Raw genomic sequence first — 24,137 nt, forward strand, 5'->3', positions numbered from 1 at the left:
ACTTTTCTGTATATGTTCCCTTAGATACATACAAAGAAATGCAATTTGAGACCATTTTCTGCCTCTTTAATTAATATAGAAATATCAGAAAAGTGGTATTAACTGCTTTCATTAAGTTTCGTTTCTGTTACCTCCAGAAGTAAGGGATACCAATGTGCTCACCCCAGTGCTTATCAAAGTGTTTGAAATGCTGCTCAAGCTCTATCAAAGAAAGAACTGTGTTGCACTCAGAGGTCTAAGTGACCCAGGGGGTACAAGCTCTGAGCTGTTAATGGATAATCCATTTCAGCTTTATATTGCCCAGAAATGAACTGCCCAGCATACCCAGTCAGCCATTAAGAAACATGCAATGAAGTGAAGTTACAGACAACTAAAAAAGGTGCTCCTTCACAGACATGATTCATGATGCATGGCCACTGGTCTCCAGGTAAGATTTCACTATTCCATTTCCAAACATTCTAGGGAAGTGAAGAGTAAGCCAGGTCACTTGTATGACAGACACATGCCTGCACAATTCCTCTGTAGTTTAACATTGCTCTCAACTGCAAAGCTGCTTGTATGCTTCTTTGCACAGAGATGGACTGGACAAACTGGGAAGAAAACTATCAAGTCCATGGGGAGCTTAGTGGATTTCCAATCTTCACTATGAAAGAACAAGTAAGAAGAAAGTCTACTTCCAGTTGGAATGTGTGATTCACACAATTCTACAATTCATTGCCTAAGAGGCTCACAGTAGAAGTCAGAGACCCTGTTTAGTGATGAACACAGCAGTGATGGGTTAACAGTTGGACTCAATGATCTTTGAGGCCTTTTCCAACCTAAACAACTCTATGCATCTATGAATGATCTGTTGAGAGACTGTGATGCCTGAAGGACTGTAATACTTTTTATTAGCTGAAGGACAAAAACTATACCTACAAATCTTAAGATCAATTTCCCATCCTGCTTTCTAACCCAAACCTTGGAACAGGACAAATCAAATGAAATTACAGAACTACTCAAATGAAAAAGCTACAGGCTTTGTTGCAGTGAGTAGAAAGGACTCCCAAAAGCAGAGGTATGCTTTTTGTTTGGGCTGAGTGGGCTTATTTACCAAACTCAGTGTCCCCTGAAGTCACTCACCTAAAAGCTTTACACTCGGGATCCCTTGCACACACAGAAAATCCCATCAGTTTGTTAGCTCAAAAATCAAACTGTCAGTTTTGCATGAGTGTGTAAACAAAACAAGTGAACTAGTTTTTGAAGCTTTCACAGCAGAAGCAGAGCTTCTTGAATCAAGGATAAGGAATAGACACCTTGTCAGACATTTTATCCCTCCCTGCAAATATTGGAAAGCTAAAGTAATTACTCTTCTACTAAATTTAATTTCATTACAAAAACATGCTAACTGCTTCCAAAATCTTAACTTTAACTAGTAATCTAGTCACAAGGCAACTCCTTCTAATCTGCAGCTTTTTCAGTAATGCTATTTTTTCTAGCAGATCTATAGGTTTAATCTCCCATCTTGCATAGACACAGCAGCAGACATTTGACCACAATGCTTTGGACCCTTCTACAGTAATTTTTCTCTTATGAGAACAAATAGAAATGTGGCAGCCTGAATTTGGTCTGTAGAGATATCTAACTGGATGACTATGCCTAGGAAGTCCCTGAGAGTAATTAGTGGCATACAGTTCCCTCTAAGTAACAGCAGATTGTTTCAAAGCAATGCCCAGTTTCCTGCCTACCCTGCTCTTGGTGCGTTCCAGTTGCTCCCGCTGCTCCCCGAGCTCCTCGATGATATCCGTGCCAATCTGGTCGGTTTCAGCCGCGATTCGGTGCGAGCGCTCGATGCTCTCGCTGGCTCGGTTCAGACTGTCTGTGCCCTGGAGAAGTAGCACCCTCTGTGACTGCAGGTTAGTCTGAAAAATAATGGATGCTTAACTATTAAGCACAAAGACAGAAGTATTAGGCTTGTGACATTAAAAAGTTAGAATGAGACTCCATAGACTCATATTAGCTGTACATATTTTGTATGTTAACTGATGCAGCCCAGTTAATTTTGGCCGAGCCTTGTTCACCTTGTAAGATTATGAACAAATCTGATTAAATCTCTAAAAAGGATACACAACTGAAGAGTTAAAACAGTTCCAAAAAACTGATTTTGTAACAATTTACTTTTCCATCAAAGAACATTTACATGAAAATAGTACCTTTCTTTTCCAGATGCTAACTTTTACTTCCATTCACTTCAATCTAAAGTCAGCCTTATTTTTGACTTCACAGTTGGTTGCCAGGGAAATCTTTAAGAGTTTACAGTCAAAAGGATTAGGAACAAACAGCACTAACAGATGGACTGCTAAATCACAAAGATCCTCTTTTCATGCCAGTAGCCTGGTCTAGAGGATAAGGAATGTTTGCTGACCTTGGGGTCAGAAGGTAGCTCAAAATAAAGTGTTTTCTTAAGCTTCAGAAAGTCTAATTTATCACCCTGCTCCCAGGTTTTAGAGTAATCAGTCAGGAGGAATCAAATGTAAAAATTTCCCAAGCTGCAGCAGAAGAAAATACTAAGCAAAGAATCCCCCTGAAAACTGGCCTCATCTAAGGTAGAAAAATGAAAAGCCCACCTCCATGAACTTTCTGTACAGATGATAGCAACTTGAAGACATTAGGGAGATTCAGTCTCACTAGCTCAGATATCTCTAAGCCTCTCTGGTAAACAGAAATTGGTGTACTTTTTGCATTGTAGCAGCAAAACCATAGTGAAAAAAGTGCTAGAGGAAAAATCGTTATATTTTCTTGAAATTATTTACACTAAGATCGCTTAAAAGATAATTCTACCAAAGACCCTATACAATGCATGATTCACACTTTGCTAGTTTTGGAGATTAGAACTAGGTGAGTTAACCTTTTTTTTCAGTAAGCAGCATCACTTCTGTGTTGTCCCTTCTGTAGGAAGGGAAACCTGTGGAATGATTAAACGAAGAGTTTCCGTACACAATGTTGTGCAAATTACTAACCACATGTCTTTCAATAAGTTCCATTTTGATTACATTCCAATCTTTGTTTTAGAACAAAAAAGCTCTCCTCTAAGTTCCAGGTGTTCTTTCTCCTCCCTGAGATATTCATGTTACGTGCTGAGAAATATACAGGGAGTTATAAAAGCACAGAGGTGGCTTAAAGTAGAAGCACTGTAAACAATGCACCTGCGATACTACTCTTGCACAATCACAGCACAGTTAAATGACATTTACATCTAATCCTTACACTCTGTTCATTTTCTGTGGCAAAGATTCCATATTTTGTATCGCCTTGGTTTCCACGGCCCAACCCCAAATCTGTGCTTCTTATCTCCCTCTGGAACATGGACAGGTCTCTTCTGTAGGCTCGGATTTTGCTCATCATTTGGTTGCGGAAAGGCACAGGAGCATACTTCAGCTCTTCCTCCATTTCCCGCAGCTTTAACAAAAGAAAGCATGTTTATTCTTTAAAGCACCAAATCTATTCTTAGCAGCAGCCATACTCAAAACTAAGCACCAGATGAAAGGATTCACATGTTTGTCTTGGACTGGCTGAGGGGGATAACCCTAAACCCCACACCCCATCTAGTATTGAGTACATCACGCTACCCAATGCTGTTGAGCCCATGTGCATTTTCAGATGCTGCAATAAAAAAAAATTCCCAATTTCTTATAGTTTAAGCATTTATAGGATGGGTATCAGATTTCTATTACAACTGTAACGCCCAGGGATAGGGCATCCAGGGACATCACCCTGATGCCAGGGTGGGGCATCACCTGGGATTTCACCTGACTGTTATGACTTTCTCAAATGCCATGGATGTAGCTTAGCAACTACATCAGCCAATTCCCTCAGGACTCTAGGATGAATCTCATCAGGTCCCATAGATGTAGGTAAGTTTCTGCTTTCTCATGTGCTCATGAACCTGGTAATCCCCTAAAGGAGGAATTTGCTCCCACAGTCCTGGCATGGCAGTCCACTAACCCAAGAGATGTGGGAAAAAAGGCAATGGAAGACTGAGGTAAAAAAGATGTTGAGTACCTCAGCCATCTCCTCATTCAGATCTATTGCATGGGTAGGCACAGGCTGAACATTCAGGCTTGGCAACTGGAATTACAATCTGCAAGCCCCGAGATTCTGGATGCATGAATTTTCACATCAATTTCTAGTGACAGCTGTAACAAATTCAAAATGTTTAAAGCTGTATGACAACATGAGCATACAGCTCTCTCACAGTACGAGCTCCACATCTCATACATCACCTAGTGGAACCAGTCAAAAAACCCCAGTAAGTTAGGGGAATAAAGCATTATGTTCACCTGTGACTAAAACACAACCTAACAAACTGCACGCTGAAATATGAAAAGAAAGCTTAATTCTTAATGTCTTGTTTTAAAAGATGAGTCACATGGCTTTTCTGGTGCTGTTCCATATCACCTGCTGTCCAGCAAGCCTATACACTACTACAAAAAGATCAGACAGGCTTAGACCAACATGAAAAAAGACAGCAGGGTGATAAAAAACCCCAGGCAGCAGATTGTCTACATGCCTGCCCTAAAACCTCCGGCAATTTTAATTGCACCTCCACTGCTCTACTTTTTTGAACAAAGTGAAAGCAGTTATCAAAACTGAGCATTCAAAAACCCCTCAAAAAACATGTAAGAATATGTGTCTATATTTATGTATCCATATAAGTATACACAACAGTCTCAACAAACACAGACACACCTACCAGATCAATCATCAAACAGTAAAAAACTTAGACTCCTGCCTGCCAGAATAGCATCCATTAAAAAGTAACATTTGTAAGTGCTGTCCTTTTTAAGGCAGCAGTTATCCAAGCATCAGGAAGGCTGGAAGCCTCACACTCACCGTCTCATTGGCTTCACGCTGCTTCTCATCGAATTCTCGAACCAGTTTTTTCTTCTCCTCTGGGAAAGTAAGAGCAGTATGTCAGATAAACCATAGAGAAATGACAAGAGAACTCCAACTCAATCCATTAAAAACAAGGAAGCTGCCACAGGCGGATGGCTGCAGAGCACCACGTCAAAATTTATCTCAAATGGGAACAGCTTGTTCTTATGACAACTTTTCAGATGGGAGTGGGGCAAGAGAGCAGAAATTGCTCTTCCAAATGCTGAACACTGCCTCTGGTAGACAGAAGAAGTAATTGTTCAAATATTTTTCTGACCTACTGTCCTTCAATGTCCACTGACAGAACTGCATGTTGAAAAACATTCAGTGTGAAAGAACAGCAAAGAAGCCACATTGGTAAAGAGCTCATAAATATATTCCTCATTTTTTGGAAACACTTGGCAAGATTACTGAAGGCAGAAACTATAATTTGGATTTGAACAGAACATCAGGTCAATCTACATTCTCAAGTGAGCCCTGAAGGTCCTGCCAGATCTGGCACTCTGCATTCCTGTGGCCATAAAGTACCTAAGCACACAGGATAAGCATTCCAGAGCTCTCTGAGATAAAAGATGCCACCAAGGTATCACCTCAGGTTCACACACTAAAGCCCAAACGCTTCCCTGTTGTGGAATGACATGAGTTGTTCCAACCAGCCAACAACACTAGACATTTCAGTTGTTTGAGATGGCAGTTTACCCAGATCTGTGTACCTAGGGCTTTGGAGACCAAAGAATGGGTTTCACTGCTGTTACTCTCTTTTTAAACAAAACCTTAAGGCGTGTTATTTTTCATGTGTTAAAAAACTATCACATCTCTCTAACATCCACCATCAATGAAAGTCTAACTCCGAAACTCTCCTTATCTCAACTGAGCAAAAACACATGTTCTGTAATATTTTACAAAAGCACTGAAGGTGAACACCAGAGGACTGTTGTAGAGTACTGCAAACAAAACCAAACTCTATCAGAAATCTGACAACTATGCACCTAGCTTAACTCACCTCTCTCAAAGAGTATTATTCAGTCTTAAACAAAATTCTAGGCAGCAGAAAATGTAGACTGCCATCTTGGTAAAACTCCTCCAATTTGATTAAAGCCAAAATTACACACAATATTATAAAAACATCACTGCAGTAAAAAAACTCACTTGACAATGCCTTTTGGTAAGCACAGTTCTTTGCAAAAGAAGTAGTTTTTAAACCACTGAGATCTCAGCAGAAGATAAGAAAAAACTTGGCGTGTTCAGAACATTGGTATATAGCTCCTCTCAGATATACAACACAACTAAGCTATAGGCTTTCCTTCTCAGCTCAAATTCAGATTAAGCCCAGAATTTGAACTGTGGAGAACTTAAGACAGAACTAAAACCCATCTTCTAAAGAAGTAGCTGTGGTCTCATGTAGCACACAGAATTATTACAGACTGAGCTATATAATGACTGTTAATATATTACACATCAGCTGGTATCAGGAAATGTAGTTTCACATCCCAATTTATTCAGGAGGAAATGCAGACTTAAGAGGTTCTTAAATAGATGCTCCTCAACTTCCTCCATGATTTGCCACCATATACATTTGTGCTGATGCCATAGTTTGTGTAGCTGGGTTACAAGTGAAATCATGGACATGAACTGTGGAAAAACAGTTTGACTTTGGAAGGCAGTAATTTGTTTCCTACAGGTCATTTCACTAATCTGATTCAAGCAGTGCCCTCTTAAACCCACTTTGCTGCTTCAAAGTCATGGAAACCCATCACAGATCTGGAAAAGCAGCATTTCCCTGCTTTGTTTCTCCTGTGCAGACTAATCAGATGCTGCACTTATAAGCTTGCAGCCAAAGAAATGCCAGCTTCCAAAAGGCATAGAATCATGGAATGGTTTAGGTAAGCCAAGCAGCAATAGCTTGAGACCTTTTTGTCTAGAGGCCAACAAGAAACCCAGCAATGTGGCTTGAAAATGTTCTACTGGTATCCAGAAACAGCAAAATACACTGAGAGATTCACCTGGTGTCACTCTGCATTGAACCACAACTCAAAGCACACAGACAGAACTCTAAAATGCTGCAGCACTGCCTGTGCCATGGCAGCATTACCCACATGCTCATCAACATTTAACTGACTTATTTCCAATCAGTTGGAAAGAGATTCAGCGGGAAAGTACAGCTAACTGAATTAACGTAGAGGAAGATATATGATTTGAAACTTATCCAGGCTGTTTCCCCTTTGCCATCTTGTTTCAACATATATAGAGTGAAACAGCATTTCCAAACCTCTTCCCCTCAAAGACGCCCCAAGGACTACAGGTTTTGTGTTGCTTTTGGAGCATGTGAATTGTTTTAAAAGAGTATTCCAAGGTCTCTTTTTATCACCTCCTGAAAATTTCAGGATCAGATAACTTAAAAAATAAATATATATTCCCCTCCTCCTAAGTACAAGAAGCAAACAAAGAACATTAGGAGAGTGGAATGACTCTACCAGACAGACATAGAAACACTTTCAAAAAATAGAGCCAGGATTTTTGCAGGAAAAAAAAAAAATAGAACAGTTGTATTCAAATTCTTTAGCAAATTAAACTTGCAATTATTTGCAATCTATTGAAAAGAAATCCCAGGTATTGCAAAAACAGCTGCTTCTAAATACTCCACTTAAGCCCATGGCTTAGACTTCACTGCTCATGACTACCACAGTGTCATAGAGACCTGACAAAGTTTTACTTCACCAAGAAAACTGATCATGCTCATTTCTATAGGAAAATAAGGATTTCTACCAGAAAAGATATTGCTTCTTTAAAGATTTTATCCTTGTTGACCACTACTGAAATTAAGTCAGGTTTGCAAGTTGTCATTTGCAGGTTTCAACACCTTTCTTGTACCAAACTTCCTGGAAATGCTGATGACAAGGACTGTGACCCTGAATTTAACTCATTATTAAACAGAAAGCCAGCTAAGAAACAGGATGTTAAGTGTTTCATGCTCTGTGCAGACTGGTATATTCTTAACAAACTGTCTTTATGACTTTACACAAAACAGCTCAATTGTGGGAGAATGAACACTACAGCAGAATGTAGCTGACAGCCCTTGCCCATCACTGGGGTACAAAACCTGAGCTGAACCACAGCAGCTCATGACAGCCATGGATTACGTTTCTCTTGGGAAGGGTTCAATCTGAAGCATTCAATGTCACTGGCAAAATTTTCCTTGTCACATTGCTTCCCTTTCTGGTTCTCAGAACACTGCCAAGCATCAAGGACTGAATCAGAAGCACAGATCCTTACAAAGGAGTGTTCTGTCAGAGCATTTTACCCACTGGTGTGGTATACAGAACACCCATAAAACCAGATTGTGCTTCTAATACAGCTTAGTGTGGCTAAAATGATAGGCTTTCTCTATTTTGTGAGTACATAGTGCACAAACTATGTACTCACAACTTTTAAAACAGTCATTTAAAATGCAAACATTCTCCAACAAATCTACAGATGCTTCTGGGAAAAAGCTGCTTCTATTTCTTCCAATGAGGTTTTAAATGTGAATCCAACATAGCAAATTAAGAAAAGGGGGGAACGGGAACCCCATATCCCCAAAGCACTGCAGTTGTTACAGAACCACAGAACCAATTAGGCTGAAAAAGACCTTTGCAGTCATGAAGTCCAACCTGACATCATCTTGTCAACTAGACCATGGCATTGAGTGCCACATCCAGTCTTTCCTTAAACACCTCCACGGAGGGTGACTCCACCACCTCTCTGGGCAGTTCATTCCAGTGTCTAATCACTCTTTCAGTGAAGAAATTCTTCCTAATGTCCAACTTTAACTTCTCCTGGTGCAGCTTAAGACTGACAGACTCCTGTCACCGGTTGCCCGGCAGAAGAGGCCGACCCGCACCTGGCTGCCGCCTCCTTTCAGGAGGTTGTGGAGAGAGAGGAGGTCACCCCTGAGCCTCCTGTTCTCCAGTTTAAATAGAAACAGCGTGAAATAGCGTCCAAATAACAACTCCTCCTCAGGATGCTGTGAACCTAGCACAGCACTGCTTGCCAGCGGAGATTAAATTTGAAAGAGCAGAGGAGCTCCAGGGGAGTGAAGCCACACACCTGCAAAGCCACCAGGACCCGGCAGCAGCTGGAAACAACACACGGCAGAGCCACCCGCCTCCTCCCAGCAAGCGCCTACCAGAAGCGACGTCCCCAATTCCTGCAACTGCAAACCACCCCCCCACAAAGTCTTGAAGGGACACGGCCTTCCCCGCTGCTCAAACACGCCTGTCTAACGAGAAGCGCCCGAACACTCCTGCCACGGCCCCGCAGCTGGCGGGGCGCCTCCGGCCGGAGGGACCGCGGCCTCGGCCGTGCCCCGAGGGACGGCCACTCCCCCTCCCCGCCTCACCGGCCGCGCTGCCCCGCAGCCGCTCGGGGACGCCCCGCAGGTCTCCGTGCAGCCCACGGAAGATCTCGTGCAGCCGCTCCAGGTGCTCCGAGGACGCGGATCCACGGCCCGCCATGGTCCCACAGCCCCCGCGTCCCCGGCCCTGCCCGGCCCGGCGCTTCCGCCGCCGGGGCCGCCTCGCGCACTGCCTGCTGGGAGCTGTAGTCCCGAGTTGAGGGCCGTGCCCGCACCGCGCGGGGGCGCTCGTCCGCTGCCGTCGCGGGGCGCCTCGGGCCGGCAGCGCCGGTGCGACCCCGGGGCTCCCCGGTACCGGCGTGACCCGCCGCCGCCGCGCTGCTCCCAGGCTTGGGAGCCTGCCCACGTGTACATGGTTGGATGCCCCTTGCCGGGGTTAATGACATTAACCTCGGCATGGAGTTGTAAAAATGTGTTTCAAACGCCACTGCCGACAGCCGCCGCTGCGCTGTCTCTGTAGACATTTCTCGGCTCCTTAACTGAGGAGCGCGTTTCAGAATGTTCCGAGGGACCCAGGTCGGAGTAAAAACCAGAGGGCCGCTGGCTAACCGCAGTTGCGCCGGGCGGGGGCGCGGCCCGAGAGTAGAGGTGTGGCGGTACGGTTGTGGGCGAGGCCAACGCGGGAGGAGCGGAGGCGGATCCAAAGGGGCGGGCGGGCGCTGCCGGGAGCCGGGCGCTGGCCGTGCGCGGGTAGCTGGCGGCAGCGATGCTCAACTGCTGGGAAGCCGCGCTGGGCGCCGCCGTCTCCGTCCCCGTCTTTCTTTTCGTGGCAGCGCCCTACATCAGGTGCGTCTTACCGAGCTCAGCCCCTGCCCTTCGCGTATGCTCAGCCCCTCAGAGCGGCGCCCATGTGTGTCTGTGTGTGTGTGGCGAGAGTGCGAACAGCGTGAATCCCGTTCTTCAGCCCGCGCTGGGGTCGGAGTTATTGCCAGCTCCATCGCCCCGGTGGCAGTGCCGCAGTGCTGGGGCTCGCTCATCCCCGGCACGTCCCCCCGGGCTGCGTCCCCGCAGCGACACGCTCGCGAAGGCGCGGCCGGGGGCGGGGCCCGCGTTCTCCTCAGGGCGCGGTGGCGCAGCCCATTGGCCAAAAGGCCCCGGCGCGCGCGGCAGCAGCCAATGGGAGCCGTGGCCCCACTTGGCGCACGGACGGGGCGGGGCCCGAGGGCGGAGCCTTGCTCGGGAAAGCGCGGGGGACTGGGGGACGTGTTGCCGGTGTCCCGGTCGCGACAGGGTTGTGACCAGCCGCTTCAGGCCAGGGCACAGCGGTAAGCCCGAGCGTTGATGCGAACCCCCAGGTTCTGGGTGCTCAGCCTCGGCCGGGGCCCGCTAAGTAGGCAGAAGGGACTGGTGCCTCCCCTCTTGCAGGCGGTATGTCGCTGGAGGACGGTGTAAGTCGACAGCAAGGCTGGAGGGCAAGGTGGTGATAATCACAGGAGCCAACACAGGCATCGGGAAGGAGACTGCCAGAGACCTCGCGCGAAGAGGCAAGTGCTGTCTCGTCAGCGGCCGGAGAGCCTGTGCCTTGTGTCAGTAGCCCCTTTTCTGGACGTAAGGAAGACGTGTTGTAGGCTTATATTGAAGTAAACTGGATTCCAGTTACTGGAGATGAGTCCAAGTGCTGTTCCTTCAGAGGCTGTAACCACTGAGGTGCTAGTTCCCAGTTCCCCAACTGTTTTCATTGCTTGGACTCCAAAAATGTCCATGGGGACATGAAAATGTGTTGCATTGCAACTGATTTGAGAGAACTGGGGAAATTCCTGGACTCTGCTTGTATGAAGTTGGGAAATGCCATAGGTCCACCACTGTGCTTTAGTTATGTTTCAAGCTAATTTGATGTAAATGTTATTTGGCTAACTGGTAAGAAGATTAAACTACCTGTTCACAATCCATTTAGAAATTACTCTGGCTGGAATCCATCACCTTTTTGTGCTCCTGGCTTGATGTTCCCATTATAGAGGCAGATAACAACCCTATCATAGCAGTGTTGCTGTATGCACTCCTGACCTGGGAGAACATGGACAGAGGCACTTAACATGTGCATTTCCCTGGTCTGAAATCATCTTTCAGCAGGACTGTAACTCACACTTGAATGGGAAAGGCTTTGTCTCTTCCAGCCACCCCCCTGACTGATGCTAGTTCCCTAAAGAAACTATATATTGTTTGTAATTGCTGGGCATGGTCAGCCTACTTGTCATAGCCTTGATCATCCAGTGTGCTCCAGTGATCTTAGTTCCTGTTCCTGTTGTTCTCTCCTCCGCTCCTTGCAGGTGCGAGGGTAATTATTGCCTGCAGAGACACAGCAAAGGCAGAAGCTGCAGCCAGTGAAATCCGAGCTGAGACAGGGAACCAAGAAGTCATTGTGAAAAAACTGGACTTGGCTGATACGAAGTCCATCCGGGAGTTTGCTGAGAGATTTCTAGCAGGTACAGTCTCTAGATTCTTCTTTTTAGTAAGAATATTTTGCTAAGGACTGCTGTCTGTTCTTCTAACCATTGCCAAATCCCTGCCCTTCTTGTCTCTGTACCTCTTGGGTACTGTGGTTCATAGCAGGGGCTGGTCAGAGGCCATGAGCTAGTTTGTGGTAGGAGACATATCCTTTTTTAAGGTGATGTGGCTGCAAGTCATACAGCAAGGGGTGACTTGTGCTACCTTCTTGTCTGTATTCTGTTTCCTTGTTAAAGGATGTCTGTTGTTTCTTACAGAGGAGAAGGAACTCCATATTCTCATTAATAATGCTGGGGTAATGTTATGCCCTTACTCCAAGACTGCTGATGGCTTTGAGATGCAGCTGGGAGTCAATCATCTTGGTAAGGCCAGTGGAATCATGTTTGCACTCAATATGGAATCATAGAATCGTCAAATAGTTTGGGTTGGAATTGCCCTTAAAGATCATCTTCTTCTAGCATCGACTTCTGTTGCAAAATGCCAAAGGAAAATCCTGCTGTCAGATTTTCTCTTCCTCATTCTTCCTTTTACAGGAGGGATGGAGGGCCAGAGTCAGAGTTCTGGAGATGCAATTCAGTCTATTTGCATCTTGTGGATCCAGTTTAAGTATCTGTACGTGTTACCTGGGACATTTTAAAATGTATGACAGCTCCAGCTTTTTTGAAGATGAGGAGCAGAACTTGAAGGCCCCAAAAAAGTGTAGATGATAATTCAGGGGAATTTAACAGAAAATTTCTTTTTCCTGGACTTGAAATGAGGGCAGCAGTAAGATACCACATATAAACAAGCAGGGGACCCCTTCCTAGAAGGATGACCTTTCATCTCCCCCCTAGGTCATTTTCTCTTGACCTTCCTCTTGCTGGAGCGTCTGAAGCAGTGTGCCCCAGCCCGCATTGTGAACGTGTCCTCACTGGCTCATCACGGAGGCTGGATCCGCTTCCATGATCTCCAGGGGGAGAAGTGCTACAATCGTGGCCTTGCCTACTGTCACAGCAAACTGGCGAACGTGCTCTTCACCCGGGAGCTGGCCAGGCGGCTGCAAGGCAAGTTCCAGAGGCAGGCGGGGTGTTTATCTGCTTGGCTTTCTGAGCACCATGGATGGGGAGAGTGGATTGAAGAAAAGGCTGCAGATAGTCTGTGCAGAAATTGGATGGTTTGAGGCAAATGTCACTGAGAGCTCTTTGCAGGAAGAAAATATCTCCTGTCTGTGGAACCAGGAGACTTACAACACAGATGGTCTTTACAACAACAGGGTAGAGGAGTTTAGTAGCTTGGCACAGTTGAATTCTTCTGATTTTTCTGTGGTGCTTGTAAAATACTAGCTGCATCCACACAGTTGGGGTATGTGGATGGAAGCTGCAAACAGAGCCACAACTGCAGTCTCCAATAGAAAACCTAATGCACACTCAGCTGCCTTAAAGGTTGGTGGCCCATAGAGCAAGCATAAGATTAGACAGTACCTTGTAAGTCACAACATCTGTCACAGTTGTGTCATTCAGTCCTATTCATAAACTTAAGTAGTATTTATTTACTACAACAGAAGCAGTGTTTTCCCCAGGAAATTACTATTAGAGTAAGTCAAAAGAGGCAGGTGTTCTCAAAAGCCTGCTAGAAACTGCTGCTAGTTTAGCACTCAGGCCTTCTAGCTTTGTTTTGCAGAAGGCACATAATTACTCCTGTGTTTAGAAGGGAGCAGGGGATGCTCCAGTGCCATGGATGAATGATTTAAACTGCTTCAAGAATCACCATCAAAGGTATTAGCAAAAGTGTTTTTAACCTGATGTCATAAAAAGGGTGACTTAACAAAGTATGATGGCAAGGTTCACTCTGTTACTTACATGGAAGACACATACAAAGGAAAACTGATTTTGAATTAAGTTAGAATGATTCACACAGGACTGTGTAAGGAAGACCCTGCTGTTGAATCACGAGGCTCAGCACCAAGCCCCATACTTTTTTGAACCCCTTAGGGAGCCTAGGTCCAGTTTGAGTCTCAGACTTGGACGATTTATATGTAATGGAATTATCTATACAAAGTTTATAATTATTATGGAGTAGCTACATGGACTAGTAATGTTTCCTCAGTATTAATTCAGCAGTCAGTCACTTACCAAGGATTTGTTGCAAGCAAAGGGCCTCTCCTGCCTTGCTTAAGGAAGGCTCTCAGTCTCAGGTAAGAAATCTCAAACCTTGAAAAGCATCTCTGTTCCAGGGGAGAGTTACTCGCTGTGCAGTCCAGTTTCAGCTTGAGCTGAGGTTCAGCTGGGCTCATCCAAAGGTTTGCTGTTGGTAAAAGGTCTCTGCCTTGAGGAGCAGCCTTGAGAGGTGAGCCAGCTCAAGGGAAGACTGTCATCCTGCAGTCGTATCTCCTAGCAGGGAGAGCTCACAGAAGGCTTACTTAGGCTGTAATATTTATGGAATGGAGTAGTTGGCTTGTATTCAAATTACATACAGTGGGAAAGGTACTCAGTGCATCCACAACCTTATTTGTTCCTGGATAGAAGAGTATTGGAAAAGTCATATGCTGCTTGTGTTAACTGCCTGATGGGTGTTCCAAGTGCATGTGCAGTGATATTCACTGGCCTCTGTGGATTTCTTAGAGTTCTGGCCCATTTACATCTCACACCTTTACCTTCTTTGGAGCCTGTACCAAACTACTGCTGATTTGGCTAAGACGTCAAGTGTATCCATCACATCCAGCATGCAGTTAACTACAGAGGACTTCACTTACTCTCTGTATCCAGTGCTACTTAAAGGACTCCTCCTTTAAGTTACAGAATATCTACCGGTAGAATTGAGGAGTATATTACCCTTCTTTTAAAGGCACTTTGATCCATGCAGATTTTTCCTGGACTACTTTATTTTGCAATAGGCACTAAGGTCACAGCAAACGCTCTCCATCCCGGGTCTGTCTACTCTGATCTGGTCCGGCACTCATTTGTAATGACCTGGCTGTGGAAGATATTCTCCTTCTTCTTGAAGACGCCTTGTGAAGGAGCTCAGACCAGTATCTACTGTGCAGTAGCTGAGGAGCTGGAGTCTGTCACAGGACAGTATTTCAGGTGGGTGCAAGCTGATGAAGTGATTCTCTGTGGGAGGCAACTTCGTTGGCTGAGGAATGTGGGACTTACTGTCATTCTTCATTAAGAAGGGACCAGGTAAGAGGCTGTCTGGTAAGACTGAGGGTGACAAATAGAGCACTACCCCTTCCAGTTCTGTTGAAATCATGTTAGAAGAAACACCTGACCTGTGCAACACTTCATACAATAGCATCTGCTTTAGTGCTAGAAATACTAATGTACTAAAAGTGCAGGATTGGCTGTCACATGCTCGGAGCTCTAATGCTGACCTGCCAGACACTTGGGAAAATCACTTTTCAGTAGAACTCTGTAGTTAATTAGGTCAATTCTGGGAAGACCATTTCCCTTTGTAGTTTTACTCCACTGGAGCAGAAGGGCCTGTGCTCTCAGAGAGCTGGGAGAGCTGATGGAACTGCAGAGGCAGGTGAGATTTTCAGGTCTGGCATGTGACCAAATAATTTTATCCTCCAGTGTGATAGACCCACCAGCTGGGAGGACTCTTGCTGGGCTGTTTGTCACACTGTCATGGAAATGGTCTTGTGTAGCTCCCATTACAAAACCCATTATTTTTTGACTTCTTTGACTTACTCCAGGACCCTACATTGTTCTCCTTTTCCCATCACCAAAACCACAGCCCAGAGCAGTTTCAAGTCATCATCATTCTATATTTGAAGACTGCTATTTGAACAGATTCCCACAGATATGTCTGCCAGCTTCCCACTGCTTGTAGAGCACTGTAACAATACTGTATTTTGGGAAAAAATATGAAAAGTCGTTGGGTTTTTTCTCCTCTCTCACATGGTTGCTGTTGGAGCCATTGTGTCTTTGCAGAGCTTACTTCTTGTGATCTGTGACCAGATTAGTCTCTGTAATGACACTGCCTAATCTTCATTTGGGAGTTAATACCATCTTAATCAGACCTGAATATAAAAATAGACATCTTAAGTCTTCCCTGGCTGCCTGTCTTGGGATAAAAATGTAGCATTGATGTCCCAAAGTACAGAAAACTGGTAGAATTTAAACTCATTGAAAAAAGGGAGATTTGGACCTGGTGGGAAATGAGAAGCTTCAACACTAATTCACAATTTACACTGGACTAGCCTAGAATCCTTTTCACTTGCCAGTGAAACACAAGTGTAGACATTAAGAAAAAAATTTGCACGTCACAGTGAGACAGGTGGGAGTCCACCAGTCATTTCAGGAATATTAAAGACTGCATCTATAAACACGGAACCGAATGGAAACCTTACAAGATGCCATTTCTTCTGTGCTCCTAAACTCCCAAGTTATTGAAGCATTACAGTTGAGAACACAGGACCTCTTTTCCAGACTGAGTGCTTTCTGATTGGAAGAGCTGAGAAGAAAGGAGCCACAGTTCAGATGATAATGGAAAGGGGGTAACCATGCATGGTTATTACAGTGTTATTCTTGGGCTTATAGTGGGATAAATGGTTTAGAATTAAGGGCTGTTTCAGTGACTTTTTTGCAGTGTTTTTTAGGAAATGTGCTCCTGAAGAACTTGGTTGGAGTCTAGGTGCCTTTTTAGTGGTATTAATGAAAATGCACACTAGTGAGGTTTCTTTAAGAGTTGAGAGAACAGATAGAGGTACACTTGCTTGCCAGTTCTTGATGCCATTGGGAGAGATTCTTCCCTAGCTAGGATGGAAAGAAATCTTTCTCATGGTGGCTTAGCACCAACCCTTGCTCATTTACTGGATAGCTCCCACTGTTCTTGACCTAGTCTTGAATTAAGCTGATAGAGAGCAACTCCCTAATCTTAACACAGACTAATGCAGATGGAGATCTTAGACTTGAAGGAACTAAAAGAATGTTTTTCTTACAGCGATTGCCAGCCAGCGTACGTATCTCCACGTGGTCGGGATGATGAGACGGCAAAGAAGCTCTGGAGCGTGAGCTGTGAGCTCCTTGGCATCCAGTGGGACTGAGCAGCACCAAGAGTGTCCCTGGCTGGGCCCAGCAAAGCTTCTCCAGGGAACAGCACTGCTGAGAGACCTCAAGAGTAGAACACTGATACTTCAGCTGCCATAAGGATGGCTCTGTGGGCATGACATAATTTGAATTTCTGGAATATTACACTTAAGGATTGAGATTTGTAAGCAATCAGTTTCTCTTCCTAGCGGGAGAGTTAGAGCACCAATGCAAGGAGCAACCTGCTTGTTATCTCACATAGCAGCTCAAGGCTATGGTTCTCTGGCTTTAGAGTAGAAAGGGAGGTTGCAGTCTTAGGTTTAGATTATGAAGTAACAAGGAATTACTTTAAATAAAGTTTGGTTGTTTTTTTCCCTAACAGCAATAGTAAAAAGGTAGGACTCTAAACTTATGATCTCTGAGATTACTTTCAGTTCCTACCCTCTGAACTGGCAGAGCAAAAATACTCTGGGATATTAGACTTTCTGAAAACTTAGGCAATACAAACAGCACACAGAAACAGGTTCTGGCCTTTTTGTGCCAAGCATTAGGTAAAGTTTTTTACATGGAATCACTTTCTCTGCATGCTCTGTAAGAAGCTGGACCACAGCCACTGAGGTATCGTGGCCCTTAATACCCACTGATTGCAGCAGGCTGAGAAGGCAAATCTTCTGAGAACCCAGGTTTTGGTGCAGGTGACTAGGAGGTTAAAAGCTGCAAGAGGGCTGCAATTGTGCACAGGTAAGTCATTAAAAAAATCAACATCTCTCTTGTGAAGCACTGAACAAAGTGTAAAAGTTGTCATGGTAAACCCCCCAGCTGCACTTTAAACTACTTTAGAATCTAGAAAACAGAGCAGAATGAATAAGGAACATCTCAACCATGTTAAAAAAATATTAAACAACTTCAGCTGAGACTTTAGCTTTAAATGACACCAAACTTCCTAGAGCTAAATAGCTGAAGCAGGAGGCAGGACTGTCTTGGTATTAGGTCAAACTGGCTCCAGGACAGGAAGGTAAGACTTGCACAGAAATCCTTGCGTTTGTCTGCCCTGCAGTTATGGGGCAGGCAGGGACTGGCTGCTAGCCAAGGCTGCCAGCCTGCCCATGCAGGACCACACAGCTTGCACTTCCACAAAGCAGCTGGCTCAGGCCACACAGTGCTGGGACTGCTCCCTGGGAACTCCAGTGCTATGTGGGTGCAAATTGCTGTAGTGCAATCTGTAATCAGAGATTATTTCTGGAAGAGTTAAGCAGTCAGAAACCAAGTGCCACAGCTCATAGGATTATCTTCTGCTTCTGAAAAAATGCCTGGAAGTTTTTGGACTTGCATATGAGCCTGCCACTGTGACAACTGCCAGTTTTGGAAAACCAATGCTAATTTTAATTCTTCCTGTCTGGATGCTGTCTATGCAGATCAGTGCTACCTCTGAGCAATCCTAAATAAAGCCATTTTCCTTTTACAACAGGACCCCGTATGTTCTTTCAGAAATGCTGAATCTGTTTACTTGGTGTTGCTGTTATCTGCACCTGCCTTACTTATGCAGAGAATTCAGTCTAGGTAACACTTTAAAAAGTCCCTTTGTGTTTCTCCCTGTCACTCTGCTTTTCTTCCCCCTCCCTCTTTATGCTGCATCCCAATGATGAAGCTAAATCCACAACTATAATGTAGCAGTAGAATGCTACCTACCACTGGAGCCTTGGCTTGCTTTCTATGTGTCATTCTCTGATCTTTAAAGTGGCTTCAGGAGCAAGAGAAACCATTTTTAAAAAAATCAGAAAAGTGTGAAATATTTCTCTGGTGTGAAATAATTTTGCCCTTGCAGGTCAATGCACTTCTCAAAGAAGTCTGGTTGTAGATTTAACATAAGACATATTAAATAAACATTTCCACAGACATACATCCACTCTCTTTGACCTTGAGCAAGTAATTTATACCTCTCAGGTGATCTCTAAAAAATGAGGAAACTAAAGCTCATTTAGCTGTCTCAAAGGGAGGCTTGTAAGGGAGAGTTAGATTAACTTGCAAAGCTCCCTAAAGAGGATTACTGAGTACAAGCATGAGGCTGAACTACCTAGGCTACCTAGCTGCTGGGGGAATTCTAAAGAAGTGACATTCCAGTTGATCTAAATATTGAGGATACTAAGTAACACGTAAATTTGGCATGAAAGAACAGTTACCCCCCTTCTAATTACTCCACTAAGCATAGCCAAAAGCAAAGTGCAGTTCTAGAAAGAGAACTCTACCTCTGCTGAGATAAAAAATAAACTGAAAAATACATTAACAGTCATAATACTTTATTTTTGTTTTAGTTGTAAACACACCTTGGTCAGTAACAGAGAAAATGTCTTAAACTGGCAGTATTCAATCCCTTTTTCCTGCTCAGAAATTCAAAGCCCCTTGATAATTGCACTATTTATGACACAATGTAATTAATCGGGGTCAAAATTTCAGTTCTGCTGGTACAAGAAAGATCCCTACAATTCCAGGTTAAGAACATCAAATTACACCAAACACTATATAAAGTGCATCAGGTACAGTGCAAAGAGGTCAGGAAGAAAGGCAGGTAGGGAACTGACAGGTCTGCATGGCAAACTCCACTCTCAGTGCTCTCTGCAGCTGAAGGAACGTGAGCAGAACAGGAACATTACAGCAATGCAAATCTGAATACCCACACACAGTAAAATCTCCTCCCCATCACCAGAGATTTTAAAATGACTGAAGCCATAGGTAGTGTCATGTTTTAGGATTGGCCTGATGGCCATAAGCTGATGGCAAGCTAGGTCAATCTGGCCAAGGAAACAAAAGCTTTCATTAGTACTGCTCACTAACGAGATAATGCAAATCTGTGGTCAGGGGATTCTGAAAGCTGTATGTGGTCATTTCTGCTCTAGTGAGCAGAGCAGAGCACCTCCAAAGAGAGATGTTTGTGTTAGCTCTTGAAACCCTGAAGAAGATGGTCCGAATCCTTTCCAACACCATGGAAGTCTTTTTTTTCATTATAGTGAGCTTGCGGATAGTGCAAAACTCTTACTTCATAGTCTCAATTATTTTATGTATTAAAACTATTTACAATTACATTATACTTCAGAAAACCTGTTGGTTTTTTGATGTAAACTTTTTAATAAGAAAGTGAATTAGTTTTCCTACTTCTTGTGCTGAAATACATGTAAACAGCAAACACAAACTCATGGGAGTGCCATGTTTTGTTCTTTTTTTTTTTTGAAGGTCCTACTATGTCTAACACATTTTTGCCAGTTTCTCATGTCCCAATACTAGTTGCAGAGAAGCAGCTACTTTTTTTCAGCATCCCTGAACACAGACATTGCACCAAGATTGCTGCTTTTTTTTCATAAAACCGATCAACCTAACACTTCCAGAGCAAAACCCATCAATACAGGCCATGTCCACTTCAGTGTTCTATTGTACTTCACAGGGGCAAATTATTCTGCTAATAAATAAATAAATACATCCCTATGTGACAAGGATACAGACCACCTGTTTGATTTTGCCACAGCTTGCTCTATCCTTATTCTTTGCCGTATCTGATGAAAAACTGTGGAAGTTTCCTGTCAACTATTCAGTCATAAAGCTGCATCACAATGATTTATTGGGTATTACTGCAGTAAAGAAAGAGGCACATGATTTTTCAGCTATTTTAAAGGCTTATTTTCCCTTTGTACTCCCCTTACAGCACATGCCCTTTATAACTTCATTTACTTAGTTGGCACTAGCCCAAGTGCCACATCTATGGCACACATCACACAGTGTGACTGGTAAGTACAAATCTGTCTAAAGAATCGGTTCCTACCTTTTCAAACAAACTAAAAAAACCTGGGTACATTGTACTGGGTTGTGAGGAAGGGATAAAAAAGAAGTAGCAATGATTTGTCTAGAGGCTTAAAAAAAAATCTGAGTTTTAGTCTTTGAAACAGAAGAACTCTCCAATCTTGAAAATTTTTCAGGAAACATCACAAAAATTTTATACTCTAGGCTACAATGAGTGGATAAAATGTTTCTGTCCTCTCTACATATGTTTTCTGGATTAAAAATAAAACACATATTAAGTCCAGTGCTTTTCAAAAAATATCAACCCCCCAAAAAATTAAAAGCCAACAAAATCCAAAAAGTAAAGCCAGAAACAGAAGTGCTCTCTTCCATACACCTAAATCCTTGCTCGTTTAGTTTGAAACTGTCCCCCTTCCCCCCATCAAAAAGAGAGCCAAAAAACACCCTGAGGTAGTGACTGTTTATCAAAATACAGGACTGGCACTTGTAATTTAGTTCCCTTCCTTTCACCAGAGGCACATTAGCAGCATCCATTTGCCACCGACATCAGCCAATAGAGTTCCATTTTACCTAGAGGCTGCTGAAGCAGACACCTCTGAGCTGTCCTGAGGGAGGCCCTCTCCTTCAGCAGGATGGCACGTGTCAGTTACACATTACTTCCTAGTGCCCTGGGGAAGCCGATTTCTCCCCTTGGGCTGGTGCACGGAGAGCCACTGGGCACAGATGGCCTTGACGACGTGGTCGCCGCTGCTGTCGGCCAGCTGGCGCACGCGCTGCACCAGCTGCACGGCCCGCGCCTTCTCCTGCCGCACCGCCACCAGGTATGCCGAGCGCAGCTTGTTGCACAGCAGGTAGGCCTGGATCTGAGCACGAGAGGCAGAGTCAGAAAGATGGAGCAAACTAGCTGGACAAGCTCAAGCAAGGACTCATGGGAAATACCCAGTTCAGAAGCGCGTTGTACGAGGCAGCAGCAGCAGGTTACCAAACACAGCATGGCATGAAGCGGATCCCAGTGAAAGAGATGGGCAAACAGGTGTATTTTATTGAGTTTGTGTCTCCTAGACACTCCTTTACTGTATGACCACGAAATTCCCAGGAATGCTATCTTGTGCATTAACTACAGCACCCTCATGTGCATTAATTACAGCAGAGAGTCTGAATCTGTCATTTCTTCCACTGCTGGCTCTAGAACAACTCCCATCTTTCAGTGACAGATCTTACAGAAAAGCAGAATTAAAAGCCCATTTTTCAATCTGCCTACCACAGTGAGTTTGTCATTCAGAGCAGACAGAGGACTGCCAAAGATCTTTAGATTTTATTCCCAGCTATGCCACTCAGTATCTACAACAATCCCCAAATGCTGAGTCACAGCCACTTCTATGAACAGGCATCTACAGTTCTCCAGTGGCTTGGCTGGCTGGTATGAAAGCCAACAAAGAAATAAACTAGTTTAGGCTTCATTTCCTCTAAGAGAAAAAGTCTATCAGAAGTTGGAGATGTTTATCATTCAACTCTCAATCACCACAGAAATAGTATCCTGAAACAATAAGCTGAAGTGGTCATCATTAGCTGTCTGCCATTACTAGAAATCTTCGTGCACCTATGTGAAAAGTTGAATAACAAACCCACCAATGTGCCTTTCTGAAACACTTTTCCTCCCACTCTAACAAATGCCCAGCCCTTACTCTGAGGTCTCTCAGGGAACTAACAGAGATAGGCCCAATTGATACTTGTATGTCACAGCTTTACACATGTTACAAACACCATGGCCTTGAGGAATTCACTGTGATTTCTACAATCTAGGAAGTAGCCTTCAAAATTCTTATTTGCATGAGGATGAGAGAGAAGCCAGTGAAAAAGAGCCTGCAAGCTGCAGACCAAGTCTGGACTATTTAGCTCTTGCTACTGTGCCTTTACTTACCTTGTTTTCATCACTGTCCATATCCTGAATCAGATTATCGAGATCCTGTATCCGAAGAAGGGAAAAGGTGTTCACACTTAAAGTGATAATGGTCTGAAAAACTTTACCCCATCAGGGATCAAACTCCTATGGACAGGCAGGGCTGCTGAGATCACAGCAGGCGCTTAGACTGTCCCAACTGTGAGAGTTGCAGATGTAGAAAATACAAAAAAATACTAATTCCAAGTCCTCTCTTTCCCCACAGCTTTTCCTGCCGGCCATCTCTGGGGGGTATCTCTAGAGAACACTGAGTCTCTCATGGACATGACTTTTGTTGCATTAAATGAATTTGTAGGTTCCCCCCATCCCAGCAGGAGCTACCCCATGGCCCACCCTGACCCAAAGAGTGGACTGCATCCCCTAATCTAATTAATAGAACTAGCAGAGTGCATCTCCTTCCTTCACTGGGATGGAAAAAACACTGTGGTAGGCAAAGGGAATCACAAATTGGTTCCTATGGAGGCAGGACGCTTCTGCCTCCACACACCCTCTGTGTTAGCCAGGGAAGCCTCACTGAAGGGAACACCTCCTGCTGCAATCAGCAGAATTTGACAGGATCTTGTGAAGCAAATGTTCTGTGCCTGCCATGGGTATCCATTTGGGAAGTGCTGGGCAGGAGTGTGCTTTAGCTACTTATGGTTTCCTCTCAGAATATCTTGCAGTTATGCCCATAGCAAGGAGCCAGAGCATCCTAAGGACTCACAGAAAGAGTAGTACAGGCACCAGACTTCCCTGCAGCCTGTATGGTCTATATCCTTTCTACTTCAAAGGGGACACAATGCAGGACAGAATTACCTCGGCAGGAATGTTTTTGAACTCATTTAGACAGTTTAGGATAATGTTATCCCCATCATTTTTTGCTGCCACTCCAGACTCATTGACACACTTCAGGAGCTGCTGGATCTCGCTGTACTTCTGCTGCCTCACCAGCTGCTTGGCCACTTTGGTGTACACTTCTGTAGCCTCCAGCTGGAAGTCCTAGAGGTAGTTGGAACATTAGAGGAACACATTGAATGTTCTCAGCAGATCTTCTCAGAGGGAGTTTACACAACTGAGACAGTCTTTCCTAAGGACAAAATACCACATCATGCTCCAAAACGTCAAGACTGTTTTGAGAGTCTCTGGTTTTCCACTCACCACTGCTCAGGGATGGCTTAAAGGCTTTTTTATAACCAGACCTGTAAAAATCAATCCTGCTTAAGAACAAGGGTGCTGTTACTGCCTTCTTTTCAGGAGTGCCAAAAAATCAGTTTTATTTCTTTTGGCAAAAGCTCTTTCCTAGATCCTTAGCTACCTCTCCCTCACTTAGCACATTCTATTTCTCCAGCCTCCCACCAACAGTCATCCTTTGGATACCCCAAACAGGAGGCAACTGACCATCATACACCATCCACATGAGGGAAGAGATGATAAAAGCTGTGAACTGATCCTGCAATGAGTAAGTAAAGAAAAAAAAGGATGGAAATGGAAGTGATAGGCAGCTGGACTCACTGCTCCATTTTTACTGGAGGTAGTGGCTGCTGCTGCTGCTTACAAGTGCTGTTTTTCTGAGGCTCTCCATCTCCCTACAAAGAGGAGTTCTGCCTTGTACATCCTGACCTGAAAGAAGGAGCAGGGCCTGCCACAT

The 24,137-nt window shown here is 44.3% G+C and overlaps 3 protein-coding genes across 7 annotated transcripts in view; 1 reads left to right on the forward strand and 2 right to left on the reverse strand.

Moving 5' to 3' along the window:
- The window catches only part of VTI1B (vesicle transport through interaction with t-SNAREs 1B), an 11,123-nt gene extending 1,656 nt beyond the window's left edge, over nt 1-9,467 (reverse strand). Inside the window, exons 1-4 of one of the 2 annotated variants that reach the window (XM_009101979.4) lie at nt 9,293-9,467; nt 4,873-4,931; nt 3,247-3,438; nt 1,728-1,901 (exon numbers count right to left, since the gene is read on the reverse strand). In XM_009101979.4, coding sequence (XP_009100227.1) covers nt 1,728-1,901; nt 3,247-3,438; nt 4,873-4,931; nt 9,293-9,407 — 540 coding nt within the window. In that variant the 5' untranslated portion in view covers nt 9,408-9,467. Of the gene's footprint in view, nt 1-1,727; nt 1,902-3,246; nt 3,439-4,872; nt 4,932-9,000; nt 9,024-9,292 lie in introns of those variants that run through there. The other variant, XM_018907526.3, reaches the window with a different exon arrangement.
- Nucleotides 9,468-9,930: 463 nt separating this feature from the next.
- LOC103826955 (retinol dehydrogenase 12-like) lies at nt 9,931-18,226 on the forward strand. Of its 2 annotated transcripts, none has more exons than XM_030240682.2 (7): nt 9,931-10,093; nt 10,673-10,791; nt 11,575-11,730; nt 12,010-12,114; nt 12,586-12,795; nt 14,625-14,814; nt 16,676-18,226. In XM_030240682.2, exons 1-7 carry the CDS (start codon nt 10,014-10,016, stop codon nt 16,776-16,778), a joined length of 963 nt encoding a protein of 320 aa, XP_030096542.1. In that variant the 5' UTR covers nt 9,931-10,013; the 3' UTR covers nt 16,779-18,226. The 2 variants fall into 2 exon arrangements, with proteins under 2 accessions (XP_030096542.1, XP_050830786.1); XM_050974829.1 differs by lacking the exon at nt 9,931-10,093 and adding an exon at nt 10,105-10,572.
- An 815-nt stretch (nt 18,227-19,041) lies between these two features.
- ZFYVE26 (zinc finger FYVE-type containing 26) overlaps nt 19,042-24,137 on the reverse strand; it is a 48,490-nt gene continuing 43,394 nt past the window's right edge. For all 3 annotated transcript variants that reach the window (XM_050975176.1, XM_018907520.3, XM_009101976.4), the window contains exons 39-41: nt 23,306-23,488; nt 22,472-22,516; nt 19,042-21,413 (exon numbers count right to left, since the gene is read on the reverse strand). In XM_050975176.1, the coding sequence (XP_050831133.1) occupies nt 21,204-21,413; nt 22,472-22,516; nt 23,306-23,488 (438 nt within the window). In that variant the 3' untranslated portion in view covers nt 19,042-21,203. The remainder of the gene's footprint in view (nt 21,414-22,471; nt 22,517-23,305; nt 23,489-24,137) is intronic.

This window comes from Serinus canaria, chromosome 5 (genome assembly GCF_022539315.1).
Source record: "Serinus canaria isolate serCan28SL12 chromosome 5, serCan2020, whole genome shotgun sequence".
Classification (NCBI taxonomy): Eukaryota; Metazoa; Chordata; class Aves; order Passeriformes; family Fringillidae; genus Serinus; species Serinus canaria.